This window comes from Patiria miniata, unplaced genomic scaffold (assembly GCF_015706575.1).
Source record: "Patiria miniata isolate m_02_andy unplaced genomic scaffold, ASM1570657v1 HiC_scaffold_19, whole genome shotgun sequence".
Classification (NCBI taxonomy): domain Eukaryota; kingdom Metazoa; phylum Echinodermata; class Asteroidea; order Valvatida; family Asterinidae; genus Patiria; species Patiria miniata.
Genome location: NW_024037057.1, coordinates 11,503,830 through 11,518,240, shown reverse-complemented (window position 1 = coordinate 11,518,240; position 14,411 = coordinate 11,503,830). Strand labels below are relative to the sequence as shown.

At 38.3% G+C, this 14,411-nt stretch overlaps 1 protein-coding gene across 1 annotated transcript in view; it reads left to right on the top strand.

Moving 5' to 3' along the window:
• Positions 1-9,045: 9,045 nt before the first annotated feature.
• The window catches only part of LOC119725421 (G-protein coupled receptor GRL101-like), a 33,379-nt gene continuing 28,013 nt past the window's right edge, over positions 9,046-14,411 (top strand). Inside the window, exon 1 of the mRNA XM_038196825.1 lies at positions 9,046-9,130. Coding sequence (XP_038052753.1) covers positions 9,046-9,130 — 85 coding nt within the window. The remainder of the gene's footprint in view (positions 9,131-14,411) is intronic.

Genomic DNA, 14,411 nt, shown 5'->3' with positions numbered 1-14,411 from the left:
TAGGGAACGTATTGGGAAACATAGGTACGTACCCGACAGGAAGCTTTGATCACTTATTTGTGCGCGTGATTTCAGAATTGTTAAGCATTAATAATTAATAGGAATGTACCCTCTAAAAACAACTAAGTCAAAATAATAACTGGTGTTCCTAGTTATTAAATATTGCCTAGGAATTTCGTTAAACATGCACAGTTTCATACTATGACTAGAAAAAGTTGTTGGTTTCGACTCTAAATTTAGTTATTTGCATACCTATTTTTGCCAAAGTCAATATAGTACATTCTGGAGGAAAAAAACTAATCAGATTGACGGATTTTCAGTTGCACCCAGCTGACCCTGAACGATAGTCAAATTTAATTGATTACTAAACAAATAGACTAATGTTTATGTTTTCGAGTGTAGGGGTTTTGTACCTCAAAATACTGCAAGCTTGTCAAGAAAAAGAATGAAGCGTATAGTTTTATAAAAGAGGGCAAATGGCGAAAAAAATTGTGATTCAGGCTTCTTCGGCTAAAGTCCATAATAATAAAGAAAGAGGAAATCGCGAAAAGAAGCAACCCGTTGGATAAATATAAAAAAAAAACATTTTTTGTTAAAAAGAGACTCTTCCTTAAAATAAAAGTGCACCTAAAAATACACAACTAAATGTTGTTTCTGTCATACATATTCGATCAAACCATGTCCGAATTGTAACCTTTTACTGAGAAATATCGCCTTTTTAGGTAAAGTCACCTTATTATGAACACATCTAATGACATTTCCCTCAATACCAATTAAAGTGACAACTTCAGCATCTGAATAACAACTAATATTTCAAGGGATCTGTCAAATTACTTCGACAACTTTCAAAGTCTCATCAATATGCCACATTTAGTTTTCAAACTCTCGTCAGCTCACCCATGTTTGTTTTACATACCTAGTGTGGACATTTCTTTGTCTTCGTGTAGTTAAGGAAAACCAGTGAAGAAATCATTTTACTCAAACTGTGAAAACTCTTTCATCCGATTATTTTCCTATGATTCCCTTTAGTGTTTCTCTTCATTTTGCCACGGATAAACCTAACCCACAAATGCCTCTAAACCTGTTCTCCAGAGAGGGGGAACCTTGTGTGGACGTGGGCAAGTCCACACAGCGTCGCTGCTTCCTCGTTTATGTGGGAATCTTTTGTTCGGAAGTCCACACAGTGAATGTAATGCCTATACATCAGCACCACTGCGCGATATTTACAAACAAAATATCACTCCCCCGAACGAACGTATGCACCTGCATAGGGAGATATACTTTACACCCGGGAGATTAGTAGTCAACCTGGCAACGTGACGAGACAACGACTTGAACATTACAAAGATGGAAAAAAAGCGTCTGATTCAAAGTATAATTTGTCAGAAAAGAGGATTATCCATCATCCTCTTCACGTAAGCCACTTGCCCTACTTTTTACTTGTCAAGTGCTGCACAGTGGTATGCACAATTTCGATATCGGTTGCCAAAATGCAATTTGAGTGGTGTCGGGAATAAACTGATTTATCGTTGCACGGGGCCATCACAGCAAGCCGAGAACATTAAAATCTCTTGGGGATAACTTACTAGGCGGCACCACGCTCAAATATATCACCAGCATGCACAATGAGGCGCATTAATAGGGTTTGTTTTATGATTGCTCACATACTGGGTATCACTGGTCATAATGATATAGGAATGGCATAATGATACTGGAATGGCGCAAAAAGAGGCATTTAGAAGAAATATTGAACAATAAAGAGCAAGAAACGTAATGTCCCCAAACTGTTCCGGGGTTAGGGTTAGGGTTAAGGTTAGGGCTATGGCTATGGGTAAAAAAAATACCACAACGAGCACGTTAAATATGACTTGGGGAAGATAAAGTTGAAAGTTTGGTTAAGTAAAGGACAACTCATTGTACTGCTATTCAACTCATTATAATAATGATAATTATCAATCCCTTAATTGGTCCTGTCTCAATCTGTGACGATCTCTGCCGCTGGCATTAACATGTGGTCAAAGTTCTAGCTTCAATTCTTACAGCAATTATTACAACAGTTATCTTTTAACCCTAAAAGGGCCGGTTTATTTTGACCATGGGCCGGGTTATTTTGACATATAAAGGAAAATTAAGTTTTCACAGCGCGTAGCGCCGGAAAACGTTTCGCTGCGCGGCAACCCGCAGTCCGATTTTTATATTTTGGGTATCAAAAGATGAGCAAGGCTCGAGGCTAAAAAAGTAATGACAGCTCGGGTTGCGAAAAAAAAAGTTTTAAGGCGATCGCGGAAAAAGTCAAGGGGGGGGGTGGATTCCGCCCCCGGCCCTTCTAAGGTTAAAAATATCAAAGCGACAAAATAACAGATTTGGAAATGTGCAAAGGAAAATTCCGTTGCTGAATTCGTCATCTGCAGATTTGGTTCCTGACATATATTGTTCTCCTTGTCCATATTTATAAAGGCTCTATTTTAAAACTTTGATATTGTATTACGAGGGTAAAGAAGTTATTTGTTCTTGCAAGGAGCTTTCGTTTTGCTTGTGGTGTGTTTTTCGTCTTCTTTTGTGTGTGTGAAAGATTCTTTCATACATTTATGTGCGGCACTCTTTCAGAAGCGGTTTCTCCCCTAACACTTATCGATCTGAGCTTCTTCGATTTCGCTTCTCACTCCTCGACCAAACCTTTCCTGTCATGTTCCGACCAGTGCCAATATTTTTTTTTTTCCTTTTCAAAACACGCGACACTTTTTAAAATCACTGAGAAGACATCAATGGTCTGCTAGACTTTGTTTTCCCGGCTCTTCCTCGATAACAAGTACATCCTTGAAATGAACTTCTCTTCTGGTAACCCACTTCCAGTAAAAAGGGGAAAAAAAGCCATTTTTGAAATCAATACCCTAGATTTCTTGAAGATCACTTAGACGTTGTACGATCGGACGTCTCAATACAATACCACGCACTGATTCCTTTCATAGTGCTTAGTCTTACGACCAAAGCGTGGGAGGTGTTTTTCTTTTCCATATTTTATATTTGATTAAGGCCGGGCAATTTATCTTCCATCTCGACGTCCAATATCAATAAACGAATCACTCTAAAGGACGTGAAGAAGGCTCGCTTAACATGCCATGTTTACGCCTTACGTACCTTACGCGGGTGATTTTGAAGTTTTAACTTTGCTATATTCTTATTATTTTTTGTTTGGTATTTTCTTTATTTTTTGGAAAGTGGCCAAGGAGATAAGTAATGAATTCCAACGAATATCTTTGTAGAAATAAAACAAACACAAATATGTAAATGTTCATGGTGAATAGCATTTAATAAATAAGGTAACTGAAATTAGTTTAAAAGTAATAATTGTACAACATCTACTTTGGCTGTAATTTCCAGAAATGGATGGACTTGGGGATAAGTATTTCGTAGCAATTATTGTTACACTGACCTGTTTAAAGTTTTGCGTTCATAGATGCTGGAAAAACCAAGAAAAATAGTGCTATTCGTGTAGGCTGGTTCCCTGACCCTACTTCTGGTAAAACGAAGCAATTTATAGACGTCGGGGAATTATCATTATCAGGTTGTGCCCTTGAGTAAGGCGCTTTACCTCAATTACTCCTCTCAACCCAGGTGTTAAATGGATACCGGCATTATTCAATGCTGGGAAGGTATTAACAGACTCGCTGTGGAGGAGGTGTGGCGATCCCCCACAGCAGCATTTCATGGACTCGAGTCTGGCCCAATCTTTTCGAAAGAGAGATGGGCAATCCGTTCCTGTGAACACAGGTTCGTCCCCTTTACTTTACTTTTAAGCAGAACGGAGCACCACATTAGACAATGCTATTGTATAATATGAAAATGCCGACAGTTCGAAAGGTTGCCAGGCAACCCTCTGTGAAATACAAATCACCAGGTCCTTCAGAACTGTTCGTTAACTGTTGTCGATATAATTGATGCATAGGCGACGTCGCCAGTTTTCAATATGCCTGCGCCTACGTATTGTCATTTATTCATACGCTCGGGCTTTCCTTGGGCATTCATCATCATTACTATTGTAAGTTAATTGAGTATTATATGGACGAAGAGGTCATATTTTGTGCTTCGCTATATTGCACTTTATTCAATGCTAATTGTAATTGTGATTAGACAACAGTTTGCATTTTTTTTCAGGTGCATATATATTTCTCGGAATTGGGGAGACATGGTCAAACACATTGAAGATATTCCTCAACTACAGCATCTTCGTGGTATATGACAGTGCTGAAAATAAAGCCGAAATTAAAAATAATGGCGATGGTTTAAAGAAAGGTGGTCAAAACAGTTTGTCCACACGCAAATCTATGAGATATGGTCAACCCCATAGCACTGCGTGTACAAAGAACAGTGTCCGTCTTGAATGCAAGTGGTCCAAAAATATTTTTACTTTTTTTACAGAGGCAGATTTCCCAAACTTGGGGAGACATGTTGAAATTATCTTACGGTATTCCTAAACTACACGATCTCGGTGTAATATGTCGAAAACGGCATTGATAAAACTCAAGTTAACAAATAGCGACCATTTACAGAAAAAAATGGGGAAAAAATGTATCTACAGTGTGAGTAAAAAAAAAGTGGAACCAAAACCCCAACAATTATATTTCATATTTAAAAACATGTAGCACCAAAAAACAATAATGACTGGAAAGCCAATTTCAATTTCATAAGGTTTTGCATAATTTAGAAGGATGAAATTGAATAAAGATTAAAAGCCAAATACCTTTCCCCGTTCGCCTATTTCCCAGACGCAAAATATCTTCACATACAATTTCTGGTGTCTGGTGTTTAAAAATGAATGTGGCATGTCTAGTTAAAATGCTTGAAGCGGTAAACTCAGCTTCCGTACGACGCATACTCTTCCCGCGTCCCAGTTGATGGTTCGAGAGATACCTTCCTGTCGACAATGTAGATGTAGTGTTTCAGGATTCTTAATAATTTAGAGAGGTAAACAATGTGGAGATTGACTTCCCGTACCCCCAAAACATTCGCATGAAAATGCGCGTCTGGCGGTAAAAAGTAAAAGTGAATTGTGAAGTTCAAATGCTTGAAGCGGTAAAACTAGCGTCCGTGCGATGCATACTTCCTGTGCCCCGGTTACTATTGATGGTTCGAGAGATGCCTTCTGTTCGACAATGTAGATGTAGTTTTTCAGGATTTTGAATCATTGAGAGGGGTGAACAATCTGGAGATTGACTTCCCGTACCCCCAAACATTCGCATGAAAATGCGTGTCTGACGGTAAAAACTAAATGTGAAATGTATAGCTCAAATGCTTGAAGCAGTAAAACTAGCGTCCGTGCGATGCATACTTCCTGTGCCCCGGTTACTATTGATGGCTCGAGAGATGCCTTCTGTTCGACAATGTAGATGTAGTTTTTCAGGATTTTGAATCATTGAGAGGGGTGAACAATCTGGAGATTGACTTCCCGTACCCCCAAACATTCGCATGAAAATGCATGTCTGACGGTAAAAACTAAATGTGAAATGTATAGCTCAAATGCTTGAAGCAGTAAAACTAGCGTCCGTGCGATGCATACTTCCCTCAACCTTCTCTTGATCATTCAATAGATACCTTTGCAAGACTGCACTGAAAACAAGAATAGCGGCAATGTTTTCCAGTTGGTATTTAAGCAAGACAAACCTCAATAAATACCAACAAGCACTATTTCTGTACAAGTATATAAACAATTTACTGCCATTTCATATTCAAACATGTTTGTACATGTTATGTACGTAACTATAACACTCGTGTGTATACTAACTTGCATTTCCGCATACCGCAACATATAACATCTGCCTTTCAATACAACAAACAATTCATTACAATCTTCTGTTAGTTTGTCTACTTGTCATGACCAATTATCTGGCAACAATTCACTTCAATGCATTACTTAATTTTTGATAGCTGGACTATCGTATGTGTGCAAAAGTGAGGCAGGTGTTTTGTTTGGACTGCCACTGCAGCCCATCGCCAAGTTGTTCTCCGTTTTGCGACTCAAGGCACTGTTAAGAGAGAGAAAAACAATATTTTGTCATAATATTTTGTCTCGTTTGTGTGATTTTCATGACCAGTCATCTGGCAACAATTCAATTCAATTCAATGCATAACTTAATTTTTGAGATAGCTTGTCCAGCTGGGCTATCGTTTGTGTGCAAAAGTGAGGCAAATGTTATGTTTGGACTGCCACTGCAGCCCATCGCCAAGTAGTTCTCCGTGTTGCGACACAAGACACTTTTGAGGAGAGAAAACAATATTTTGTCTCAATCTTCTGTCTTGTTTGTCTACTTGTCATGGCCAATCATCTGGCTACACAAACCTAAATAAATACCAACAAGCACTATTTCTATACAAGTATAAACACAATGTATTGCCATTTCTTATGCAAACATGTTTGTACACGTAATGTATGCAACTATAACACTCGTGTGTGTTCTAATTTACATTTCCAAATACCGCAACATATAACATCTGCCTTTCAATACAACATGAAAAAAAATATTCCGGACCTAAACTATGGAATAATTTACTATTTTCTCTTAGATGTTCAAGTTCATATACTATTTTTAAACGCTCACTTAAATTCTAATGAAAATATTTTTATATTTCATGTGTCTCTGCCCTTGGACTTTGTATGGCGATCCTACTCGTAGCCCATTATTATTTCTCATTACTTTGTTTACAACTTGGTATATTTGTTTTTCTGTAATAATTCATCATTTTTTGTGTAATGGCATGCCTGATTCAAGCCATGCTTTCAAGGTTTTGCCACCTCTAGTGGCCTTTATATCTTAACAAATATTGTATTATGCTTCATTTCTGCCATTTAGAGGAAATCAGGCGGGGATCCGGGGGGGGGTCAACCCCCCACTCCCTACAAGCTGTGTCCCCCCCCCCCCCCCAAAAAAAAAAAATCACACAAATTCCTAAAAAAAATGCCCCCCCCCCCCCCTACTGTGACGGCCCCCCCCAAAAAAAAATATACTGGTATAATGTCCGCCTGTTCAAAATACGGTACACCATTCTGTAATCTATTGTTAATAATCGTCGAATTTGAACAGCGCCCCTATTGAAATATGGTACCAGCCCCCCCCCCCCCCCACGTTTTTTATTTTACGGAGGCCATGTGTCCAGAGAAGAAAAAAACCGGTGTACATTTTCAGATGTTTTTGCTGATGACACCCCCCCCCCTCGAAAATTCCTGGATCAGCCCCTGGGAAATACATGAGTTCGTGATGCAATTCGGCGTGGACTGTTTGCATGGATGAGAATCAAGTCTATTCAAATGTAATGGTGAATGAATAAATTATCAGCAGCGCAATTAATAATGCAAGAAGGCAGCCGGCAAATTGGTTGTCGTTGCCCATTAAATTAAATTTCATTGAATAACTCCCTCGTCCGTGGTCCTGCGCGGCGGTTAAGTATCCAAGCCTGATTGCACTGGGCCATTAATTGGAATTGAAATTACCCATTCGGCAAAATTTATTGTTCCTTGTTAATGCTAAATTGCAGAAGCTTTGTCAACAGCTAGCTGGTCATTATGCAAACATCCAAATACATGTACTGAGTAACGCTTCATTTTCTTTTGTAAAAATTGTTCCAAAAATAATCGCTATGCTATTGATATATAGCTTAAACATAAGTGATATACCTCGCCTTAAATATGAATTGATTTTTGACGTAGGATATTACCTAAATGAACCTTTGTTGATGATGTACTATTAATTTTAACATTTGGTTTGCTATTGTACAGTGCCTGGTTAAAGGGCGTATGTGCAGACGCCTTACGCGCGAACGCGTTATCACAAAACAATGTTCCCAGCAAAAAGTCATATGCAGAACAATGTTTCTACTTTAATGACATTTCAACATTTTCGTCGCAAATTAACACATTGTTCCTAAAATTATGGTTCATACCTGTGACAAATTTAAAAATCGGGGGAGCACATTGGATTCATAATACGCATGAGAACCTTGATACCTTTCAATGCAATTTTCTTGCGATTGTTTTTCGCGTCAGAGCGCTCATCTGACGGTATCATTATTATAAGAATATCTTTCTCGCAGATTTCAATTTCTTATTCTCTTTCTTTCCTTTTTTTTTCAAATTGGATGACGAGTACCTACTACCTCCATACCCATTGCAGGAAAGCTTCAAATTAATTCCCCCAAACAAACATTTCTGTCCGACACACGAGGGCGCTGTTCCTATGAATGCAAACAAAATCAATTAAGAAAATGATTTCCCTACTTTGCACTGTTGAAACAGGTATAATAAAGCGCATGCGCAATGCTGATTCGACTTGACTAGCTGACCAAAAGCTTGTTTAACTGACTATCCTCAATATATAGCGAACTAAAAATGTGTCCACACAACATTGCTGGACAATCACTGTTGGGGAAGCACTATACAAATTCCACTCTTAACCTTTGCACATGGCATTCGTTTGACCTACATATGCGAAACAATATACTGAGGTTGGAATCAGTTTGCAAAGCAACGCCAACATCCATCATTTCCTCCAATTTAAGGTGTTTCGCATTAAAGGATTGTCCAAAGAATATTACATCAAATTGATCAAATATTTTATTATTCTTGTTATTAATATTATAATTATTACTTTTGGGACTGAAACCAAGGATTCCTCAAAAGCGCCCTAGGCACTGTAGCTGGCAAGCCTTAAGAAACCTGTGGAGAGAAAACCATGAGGAGAAATAACAGTTTTAGAGGTGGGAGGAAAACCCCAGAAGAATATTCTGGGGAAAGACCCACCCAATCAGGTAGGGACTGAAAACACAACCCACATATTGGCTCGGGTGGGATTCGAACCCGGGTCAAAGCGGTGGAAGGCAAGGAAAGTTCTGCTACGCCAACCGGACCCCTCATAATTTTAACAACCATCATTCGCGAGTGCCATTTGAATGTCACGCGCAGGTATTTAGAATGCAAAACGTGTGCGTATTCTGTATTCACATCTCCAGTCGTGACTTCGTATTCCACAGATCTGTCTCGGTTTAATCACAACCATGAATGCGACAAGGTGGAGCGGTTGGGTCGTCTGCACGGCGCTATTAGTGGCTGCTACCTGCACGCAAGCTTCTGCTGAGAACGGTGAGTTTAGCACTAATGAAAACCTGTATTATAAAGTGTGTATCTAAATAGAATGCAAACAAAGTCCCAGAGTTATTAAAGGGAATGTTCAACATTTGCTTTTGCTGCAATTTTCAGAAATAAATGGATTAGAGGATTAGTATGTTACAGAAAATATTGTTCAACTGACTTGTTTCACGTTTTGGGCTTGTAGATGCTGGAAAAACTACGAAAACCAATCTTGTTCTTGTAGTCTAGTTCCCTGACACCACTTAAGATAAAACGGATCAATTTATAGATTTCGTGGGGAATTGTAAGGTCAGGGAATCAGTCTAGCAGGCTCGTACCCCTTCACAATTGCAAAGAAAACGCGGAATAACTAATTATGAAAAACTAGGAGCAGTTTTTGAAAAAAAAAGCCAGTTTTCTCCAACGCTGGTCGGCCGACCAGCGTTGGAAAAATACCAGTTTTCTTGAAAATGAGAGCACACTAGGAGCCATGATTTCACAGGATGCTTGAGACTGTCATTCCCTAACAATCGAGTAAGGTATTTCGTGAGAATTTGATCATTTCGTTTTGTGATGTTTGCAAATGTTGTATCTTCCCTTTAACCAACACAGATAAAATATCAGTATGGTTTGAAAGATCCGTCTTTTCACTAAAAAATGAGACACCAAACGTCCAAATCTGATAATGTTTGAGTAATTGACCATGGGACTAAGTTCTCAATGTTAGGCATTGAGATAAGGGTAGCCTAATTTCATCTGTGTGGATAATTGCCTGGCCTACAAAATAAGGAGTTTAACGAGTTAACACAATTATTAATACTTTTTTGCTATCAGTTTGTAAACATGTTTACATGGTAAACTTTCTTTTTAGCATGTGGTGATTGGAAAATTGATCATAAATCTGTCAATAACTATCAGATTTGGACATTGGATGTCTCATTTTAAAGTGGAAAGGGTGTTTCTTTCAAACCATACCTATATTGTTCATGTTGGTTAAATATTCTACGTCTGGCATTCCGTTATAATTTGTTGGCTTTTTTTGATACGCACTGAACATGTTGAGTTAGAATTATCTGGACCCAAATTAAAGACAAAATTACAAAGAAGGAGCAATTATCAAAACAATTAAGTGCAAATGAGACATGTAAAAAGGCTGGCATTTTAGAAATAGTTAGTTTCGTTTATATCCATTGTACTAATTTGAAGAAAAGCGCTAGCAAAGAACACACGATAAATCACACTCCGACTACGGTTCTATGGTTCAACAAATTTATTGAAATCGCTTCTGATGTGAAGCAGTGTAATAATGAATACAAACCTAGTCAAGGTGACTGACTCACTTGAAGTTACTTTAACAAAAGGCACATTTTAAACCAATTCCGGGTGCAGACTGGAAAATGAGCCACTTCAATGAAAATGGAATAATTTCTCACCACAACCGCTAATTTAAAAAAAAAAATCCTGTGAAAGACAAGGTAATAACCATTCATATGAAACACTCAGTTATTTTTCTTATAATACTCTGCCACACCAAAAATGGTGAACTTGGGACCAGGTCATTCTGACTCACCCTGTATTGGGCTTTCATGGACTATTGACGAATAGTCGAAGGTTGAAATCGGCACTGAAACTGAGGTCATCAGTGCCATCTATTGTAGAGAGGATTACAAAGAAAGAAAAATGTCCTTAATTCTACAATGGCTTAGCATTGATAGCCTCGGTTTTAATGCTAATTTGGGATTCGTCTATAGAACTGTTCAGCAAATAACGCCGTGGAACCCATACGCATTGCAAAATTTCATTGCATATTTGAGATTGTATCGGGTCTTCACGCAAATGAATCTAGTTAGAATAATTACAGAGCTCGACTTACAAATCGTAAACCGTGATTTGCAACATCGCACGACGTAATTTTTAATAATTTAACTATTTAAAAAGTCAAAGGTTTTTGTTCTTTACTGTGGCAAAGATTCAAAAGAGGTTCTGCCTTGAAATTGCCTAGAATTACGTATGAAGTAATTTTATATATGTTAACTGGGATTTGCTCAATTAATAGGCAGCCAAATCATTTCGAATCAATCACAACATGTCAACGATTTGTCTTTACTTTGTCAAAGATTTCAAAAGAGATTTTGGTTCAGTGTTTCCTGGGAATTTCCCACGGTTATTCAGCAAAACATCTATTTTATGAATGGCAAAGCAATAAGTGTTCATGCCATTGAATGAACACTTGTGTTTTATTTGTGTAAAATTGTGTTTTATTTGTTTTGCGGTTTTTTTAAGGTTACCATTATCAAAAGCTAGCGATACACCAATCGAACATCGACGAAGACATTTATTACTGCCAGATTTGGGTAGGCCATTTTTTCACGACACATTAAATTACTCAAATCCTAACTCTCTATACAATCGGTACGATCTTCTCTAGCAGTGTTATGAACACTAACATCTTCTATCAAAGTTGAATTCTATTGATATAACACAATATTTAAACCATTGCTATGACGTCAAACTATTGTTAAAGGTGTGGATTCGGAACTACGAATCACTTACACTGGTCACAAAGTGTGGAGTGGAGCAACGAATCTTTAGTAAAGTGTGGATTCGGAATTACGAATCCACGCATTGAACATGTCGGACAATTGTTCTCCATTATGAGCATTACTAGGACCGTATGCGTGAAAACTTTCCTTCCAAAAATTACCAATGCCTCTTCACTGTCAGATTCTCCGCCGTCTATGCAAAAACTAATTTGAGTCGGAAAGAAATCGTCGTTTGAACTATCCATGTTGACGTAGGAGCCTACACACAAAATGATTTGGTTGTACGGGTGTGACGATACAAATGCTTAACACGCCAGAATGCTTGATTACGTATAAGAGCCTCTCATCGAAAAAAAACTCCCTTGTAAATTACCCTAATGGCCACGACTCGACACGAGATATGTAAGTCTTTTCATCTCCACTCAACTGGTCTGTTAATGACAGTACTTCTTTAGACGCAATGGTTTAAGTCGGAGAATACACTCGCATGTGTGGATTCTTAATTACAAATTCACTCGGCGCTTCGCGCCTCGTGAATTCTTAAATTACGAATCCACACTTTCTCGTGTATTCTCCTTAACTGAATCTCTATGACTGAACATGCATGTGTGACATTCATGTCATCTATCAAATGTTGTTTTGTTTTTATAGTGCAAGCAATATGAAAGGGAAACTGTGAGAGAAATGAACCTCATTGATTCTTTGTAGCGTGAGCTGAAAACCTGGTAACAATTTCAATTCGCCACGATCAATTACGTTGAGGTTTTTATTAACGTTATGTTTATTATCAACGGTTGATTGCATGCGTTTTTTATATGGAGCATGCATACACTGATATCCGAAATGAAAAAGCGTTCATTACTAACACATGAGAAACGTCTAAACGCATCTGAATGCGTTTGAACCAACTTGAAATTAGTGTAAGCATTTCCCAAGACCACGATATAACCATTGAATTTCAGTTTCATAGGCATCTAGAAACAGATAATTGTTGTTGTTTAAAATCCGTTCAGCTTCTATGATAAGCACAATAGAAAAGGGAAAGGGTTGTTCGAGAGCAAGAGTGTAGTTGATAGTCACGTAGACCACCAAATACAAGTTGAAAATTTAAAACACCAAGTACACGGTTCAAATTTGTTTCATGTACCTGTTATATCAACATTGTATCAGAATAGAGGGGGCACGTTATCATCCCGGGGCTGCTTTTGAGAACGAGGGTGAAATTACAAACTCGTCTAGAACGTGGTTATTCAGCGGGTGACTGTTCTATGTTCGATACCCCTATGTTCCGACACCCCGCACATAAGATTGTGTTACTCCGGCTTAGGGTTGAAGTTAGGGTTTAGGTTAGGGTTATAGGGTTAGGGATAGGATTGGGAATATGTGCAGTCGGAACAGAGGGGTGTCGGAACAGAGGTGTGTAACCGTTCATCGGACACTCTTTGCAATGACTTCTTCGTCTTGCTGAACAACTTAGACAATAAATAAATGAATTGGAAAATGTATGGTTGCTGTCCTTATACTTTGTCAAACTTAGTAATGTATTCATATGTTTTATTGCTGCGTAATTCCGACAGCAATTCCGTAAAATCCAGTTCTGTGCGTACGTTCGACAACAGTTATGATGTACAAGGTCGTTACGCGGTGATACCTTAGTTTGATGTGGAATTTTCTCCTACAACTCGATGTCACATTACTAGTGATGTATCGCATTCACTTTTTCCAACAGCAGCTCATTAAAGTGTCTGACCTGGACGTCCGAATTTACGGAGTTGCCCTTAATGTATTTATTAAAGTTAGTGTGGGCCTAGGATCGGACATTCAAGTGTGCAGAACCACGGTCGAATATTATATATCCTAACATGCAAATGTTATGCCACCCTGCGCGCCAGACAGTCAGAGTCGACTTTAAAAACTGCGACGTCATTTCGATCAGAAATTTGGTTTGAGCTGTTGATTGTTAATTTGGATGCCATGTTTTTGTGCTACAACAACGGGTTACCAAAGACCCGATAGAAGGCCTGGCGCTCGCTGAATGGTCAGAATGTTGATGTCAAAACGCAGTCTTGTTTTGCAGAATTAATCGCCAAATCTCCTCGCATATCATAGACCCTTGATCTGCAAGGGCTTATTCCATAGACTAAGTATGTAAGCTATCCGTCTCGAGTGGGGTGTGAATGTGACATAGGCCTCCAGGTATCATCAATTCATTGTATCTTGTGTGACTCCAAAATAATTGGGTAGTTAATTCTGAAAGGTGTCATGTACAGTTTGTAAACTATACAGACTGCTAAAAATGACAAGAATAAAAGCCAGAATGGAGTGATTATGTGGACCCGTCGCTCTATAAGGTGTCTAAAATTGTTCATCTCCGGGAACATAGCAAAATTCGAAAATTTGAATTATTTCTACCTTCACAAGCGTGAAGCATTTATTGTACTATTTTCTGTAATATTTCCACTGGATTAAGTTCACTGGTGTTCCAAATTAAGGGCATTATGGAACGCAGTACTATTTTTCACCATTCCAAGTTGAACATTTAGCTTAAACTGCCTTTTTTTATCAAATTACTTAACTAAACAGGAGGAAAACTGTTGTTGACACTTCTCATAATTATAGTAATACATTCTTTTATGTTGACAAAGGAGTGTCTCAAACACCTGTTATAACTGTTAAAAGTGGTTCAGGTCATTAAGGCAGGGGCTGGCCTTTCAAATAGCAGACAATGACATACGCGATCGAATGAAGCG